The following is a 6000-nucleotide window of genomic DNA, read 5'->3' as shown; positions in this document are numbered from 1 at the left end:
CTGATCCGGCCCTCGGGCCGTACGTTTGACACCCCCGCTGTATGGGCTTTTTGAACAGGTGGAGGTATCAACCGTATATGTCACCCCTAAACCTCCATCTCCACACCTCCCTCGCTCCAACAGAGTGGGAGTGATGAGATTCATGTTACCCTCACGTGGCGGAGGGGCTGCCTGTGTGTGTGTGTGTGTGTGTGTGTGTGTGTGTGTGTGTGTGTTTCCAGGCCCCCAAAAAAGAAACAAGTGTCTCCCACACGTGGTGGCGGTCAATGTCAGACGAGGGTCCCAGCCGTGTCCCCTCAGTGTCTTCCTTCACGTCCTAACCTGCCGTCTTGTGGATATCCAACATGGGCGGAGGGGTGAGTGCTTGTCAATCTTTTTGATTTCACGTCATTATTTGTCAAATAAACGAGCGGGTTGAGGCGGAGGCTTATTTCAAATGTTTTTGTGTGAATTAAAAAAAAGAAAAAAGTTATCTTTAAAAATGCCATGTGATGCAATTTGGATGCGAGCGACAAGCGGTAGAAAATGGATGGATGGATGGATGGATGGATGGCGAGGACGCCATTGTTGTTTTAATGAGGGATTGGTGACTATGTTCACCTCCTGCTGCACGCGCCGGGCCGACATGCGCACGTGTGTCCTGGTGAGGGCTGAGTGTCAGCAGCAGGTGACTTCCATGTTGCTGTGTGTGTGTGTGTGTGTGTGTGTGTGTGTGTGTGTGTGTGTGTGTGTGTGTGTGTGTGTGTGTGTGTGTGTGTTCCTGTATTTCTACCCTTCTTGAGACATCAACAAGCAAAAGTACTTTCCATATGAGGACCGGTGAACAAGTTAGGACATAAATCATGGTCCCAATACAGAAAACCATTGCATCTAATAGAGAATATCTCATTTGCACCCCTGGTGGTGAATTTTTTAATTCATTTTTTTTAATTGACTGTGTGTCGGTTTTAAAAGTGCTCCCCCTCTGGTCAACATATGAAATAACAAGTGTGTGTAGACATTTTAAGTGCTCCCCCTCTGGCCAACGTATGTAATAACAAGTGTGTGAAAATATTGCAATATTACAGAACCAGAAAGAATATGAGAAATTGTTCCCAGTTTTATTAGAAAAAAGTCGACACATTGTGAGAAAAAGACTGCTTTTAGTTCATTTATTTATTTATCTCTTTCTTTTTGTAATCATTTTTTATTCTTCATTATTTACTTGAAGTTATTACAGTATGTCTCTGTATTGAAAAAAAAAAACGTGTTATTAATTTTGGCCAAAGGGGGCGCATTTCAATTTCTTACACACAATTGTTATTACATATGTTGGCTAGAGGGGGAGCACTTCAAATTTTTACACACACTTGTTATTTCATATGTTGACCAGAGGTCAGTCAAAAAAAATGATGACAAATTGTGACAAAAGTCATAATTTTACTCCAAAAATGTCACATTTTTAAAAGAACAAGAAAAAAATTGGCAATATTGTGATTAAAGTCAGAATTTTATGTGACAAATGTCACCATTTTGCATTAAAAAGTCAAATTTGTCATATAAAATTCTGACTTTAATCACGATATTGCCAATTTTTTTGTTGTTCTTGTAAAAAAGTGAAAATTTTTGGAGTAAAATTATGACTTTTGTCACTCTCAAGAAGGTAACAAATACAAGTGTGTGTGTGTCTCTGTGTGTGTGTGTGTGTGTTAAGAGTTTCACTTGTTAGGTCAAGTCAGTGCTTCTCAAATATTTTCTGTTTGGCCCCCCCCAACATAAGAAAATATTTTGCCCCCCACTCTCCACCGTGAATATAAATATTGTACAAATTGTCTATAAAATTGTTATAACTAGACCTCTGCATAACATTGTAAGTTTATTAACATTAACCTCTTAAGGCCCAAGCTGTTTGTTTACATGATTTTTTTTATTTCTCATTGCTATTTGGGCTTATTGGACCCTAATTACAATAAAAACTAAAAATAATCTTTTTATATGATGTACTTAGTCCATAAGTAACAAACATGTACTTCATGTGTAGTGACATGCTATTTTTTATTTTTCACACTTTTTTTTGCCAAATTCCATTGTATGTTATACTCTTCTGACACCACCAGATGGCAGTATAAGTGTCCATATGTCGGCATAAGACCCCAATTCAGTAGTGTACACAATTTTGGAAATAAGAGCTAAAAGGTGCTGTCCACGCATGTGGCCACTAAGGCCTTTAGAGGTTAAAGGACACCAGTCGTTCCTCGTCTCCCACCGTGGTGACAGTGAAGCCAACTGCTACATACCCTTCATCATATTCTGGTGCGGCAAAAAAAAACATGTTCCCCAAGGTCACATCGACCCGCGCCCCGTCCCACTATTTCAGAAGGACTGGGTCAAGTTAAAGTGTTGGTGCTCGGGGTGTAACGATTCGATTTAACAACGATACGATTCGACATTTGAACTGTTTTTTAGTCAAAGGCGATGGCTGTTTACGACCCCCGGTCCCCTTTAGAAACAGCTGTTGCCATGTAATCAGGGAAAGTCCAAATAAAAGACGAGGCGTACAATCTTTCGGCAGAGTGTAATGACACTGTTCAAGGGTACAGATGCACACGTTTCTCCTCACTGAGCCAAATTGAATTCTGTCTCTGTTTGATTCTTTGCTTCTTGTCTTGTTTAATAGATGTCATCAGTGTTTGAACCTGACATCTTCCAATGTATATTTTCTGCTGGATCTACTCTATTTTTTGCTGCAGCTGTTACATATACTGTAATATTGTACATGGTAATTGGGTCTTGTTATATATTGTACATATTATATAACAATATAATTTAATATAATAATATAATATATCAGTATATATTATATACTGTATATGTAATATGTTAATATTACATATATGTTATATTTAATATTGCTACTATGGTACATTTTTTGTCTACTTAATACCTGCATTGTCCTCTCCACCCTTACCCTTTCCACCCTTTGTAACTGAGCTACTCTGTGGAACAATTTCTCTTGTGGATCAATAATGTTTGTCTAAGTCGAATTCTAAGTTGAATCACAACATCTAAGCGTGCCTCTTAAAGAAGCTGTCATCAAAACAAATGAAAAACAGTGGCAATGATTGCACATCACGCAATTTAAAAAAATACTGACCGGCGAGGGGAGGAAGGATCCTGACAGTCCTGTTGTTTACGTCCCTTGCATTAATGCTGACTCAGCAGTCTGCTTTTACAACATTGGTTGTGTTGCTGCCGCTGACGATGTGTCCTTGTCCCGGTGTGCAGCGTGGTGCGGAGAATGGCGGCAAGAGGAAGAAGAAGGCTCGGGATTTAGATGAGCTGAAGAAGGAGGTGGCCTTGGTAAGTTGGAAAGTATTGACCCTTTCGGCTTGTTCGTACCCTCAAACATTCTACTTTTATTGTCATGTCTGTGTAATCATGTTTTGTTTTAGTCATGTTTTGTTTTGTTTAGTTATTAGACTCTTTAGTTTCTGGCTTTTCACTCCCATGTCTTGTTTCCATGGTTACCCATTAGTTTCACCTGTTCCACGTTTGGACTCATTGTGCACTCTTGTTTGTCACCATAGCAACCCATTAGTTTTCACCTGACACGTCACGCACCTGTTTCACGTTTTGTGTCACGCACCTGTTTTCGTTAATCATGTCTGTAGTATTTAAGTTCATTGTTTTCAGTTTCTCTTTCTGGCGACATCCCGCATTTATGCTCTTCATACCCCTGTCACACTCTGTTAACCTCTGCGCACTTCATGCCATGTCCAAGTAAGTTTTCTTTATTCATGCCATAGTTTGCAAGTTTTGTTTCTTTGTTCATAGTTTCTGCCGTTGTGCAAGTTTTGTATTTATAGTCAAGTTTTGTACTTCCGCCCTTGTGCACGTCTTTTGTTTGCTTCTTTTTTTTTGTAGTTATAGTGTTTAAATAAATCATGTACTCCCCTTCACGCCACGTATGGTCCAAATCTTTTGCACCTCGGGAGAACAAACCACGCCACAGTCCCAGTCTTGACATTTATATACACTTTTCAACATTCTTATACCTTTTGGGGCCTGGAAAAAAGTACAAATAAATTCAGTAATTTAGATTACGTTCCTTTTGAGATGCGGTGTTTCCATTGCTAGTATTTAGTTGAATTAAATACCAAACATTAGGGATATTCCGATCAGGGTTTTAATTAATCGGTATTGGCTGCAATGAAGGGGATTATTGTTAACTTGGGGAAGTGGCTCCACACTGCGTATGGACATAAACAGTTAGCTGCTAGCAGCCTCTTGTCAGTCGAGGATAGTGGTGTCCCGATATCAATATTTTGGTACCCGTAACAAAACAAAACCGGTACTTTTTAAAGGCGGTATAGTACCGAATATGATTCATTAGTATCGCGGTACTATACTAATACCGGTATACCGTACAACCCAAGTCGAGGACCAACAGTAAATAAGGTATCAGAGAGAAGAGATCGACATTTAAAGGCATTAATTGGCAATGGCTCATCATGTACGTTTTTCGTCTTGGTTTGCTTAATCCAGTGTTTTTCGACCACTAGTGTGCCGTGAGATACAGTCTGGTGTGCCGTGGGAGATGATCTAATTTCACCTATTTGGGTTAAAAATATTTTTTGCAAACCAGTAATTATAGTCTGCAAATGATGTGTTGTTGTTGAGTGTCGGTGCTGTCTAGAGCTCGGCAGAGTAACCGTGTAATACTCTTCCATATCAGTAGGTGGCAGCAGGTAGCTAATTGCTTTTAAGATGTCGGGAACATGGTTGGTCGTGGTCACAATATGCAGACGACAGCGGTAGGCAGTGTGCAGGTAAAAAAGGTGTCTAATGCTTTGACTAAAAATAAACAAAAGGTGAGTGCCCCTAAAAAAAGGCATTGACGCTTAGGGATGGCTATGCAGAACGAAACTAAAACTGAACTGGCTACAAAGTAAACAAAAACAGAATGCTGGACGACAGCAAAGACTTACTGTGGAGCAAAGACGGCGTCCACAAAGTACACCCGTACATAACATGGCATGAAAGTCTGCAAATTATGTGTTGTTGAGTGTTGGTGCTGTCTCGAGCTCGGCAGAGTAACCGTGTAAGACTCTTCCATATCAGTAGGTGGCAGCAGGTAGCTAATTGCTTTGTAGATGTCGAAAACAGCGGGAGGCAGCGTGCAGGTAAAAAGGTGTCTAATGATTTCACCAAAAATAAACGAAAGGTGAGTGCCCCTAAGAAAAGGCATTGAAGCTTAGGGAAGGCTATGCAGAACGAAACTAAAACTGAACTGGTTACAAAGTAAACAAAAACAGAATGCTGAACGACAGCAAAGACTTACAGCGTATGGAGCAGCTGACGGCGTCCACAAAGTACACCCGTACATGACATGACATGACAGTTTGCAAATTATTTATTGTTGAGTGTTGGTGCTGTCAAGAGCTCGGCAGAGTAACCGTGTAATACTCTTCCATATCAGTAGGTGGCAGCAAGTCGCTAATTGCTTTGTAGATGTCAGAAACAGTGGAAGGCAGCGTGCAGGTAAAAAGGTGTCTAATGCTTAAACCAAAAATAAACAAAAGGTGAGTGCTGCTAAGAAAAGGCATTGAGGCTTAGCGAAGGCTATGCAGAACAAAACTAAAACTGAACTGGCTACAAAGTAAACAAAAACAGAATGCTGGACGACAGCAAAGACTTACTGTGAAGCAAAGACGGCGTCCGCAATGTACATCCGAACATGACATGACAATCAACAATGTCCCCACAAAGAAGGATAAAAAAAAAAGAAATATTCTTGATTGCTAAAACAAAGTAGATGCGGGAAATATCGCTCAAAGGAAGACATGGAACTGCTACAGGAAAATACCAAAAAAGGAGAAAACGCCATCAAAATAGGAGCGCAAGACAAGAACTAAAACACTACACACAGGAAAACAGCAAAAAACTCCAAATAAGTCAGGGGGTGATGTGACAGGTGGTGACAGTACACCTACTTTGAGACAAGAGCTATAGTGATGCATG

General features: G+C 40.2%; 1 protein-coding gene across 1 annotated transcript in view; it reads left to right on the top strand.

Annotated features, from left to right (window-relative positions):
* Nucleotides 1–258: 258 nt before the first annotated feature.
* The window catches only part of atp1a2a (ATPase Na+/K+ transporting subunit alpha 2a), a 158889-nt gene continuing 153147 nt past the window's right edge, over nt 259–6000 (top strand). The window contains exons 1-2 of the mRNA XM_061979017.1: nt 259–356; nt 3265–3339. Coding sequence (XP_061835001.1) covers nt 345–356; nt 3265–3339 — 87 coding nt within the window. The 5' untranslated portion in view covers nt 259–344. The remainder of the gene's footprint in view (nt 357–3264; nt 3340–6000) is intronic.

The sequence above is a fragment of the Nerophis lumbriciformis genome, linkage group LG19 (assembly GCF_033978685.3).
Source record: "Nerophis lumbriciformis linkage group LG19, RoL_Nlum_v2.1, whole genome shotgun sequence".
Taxonomy (NCBI): Eukaryota; Metazoa; Chordata; class Actinopteri; order Syngnathiformes; family Syngnathidae; genus Nerophis; species Nerophis lumbriciformis.
Note: the sequence above shows the minus strand (reverse complement) of the source record. Positions and strands in the feature narration are given on the sequence as shown.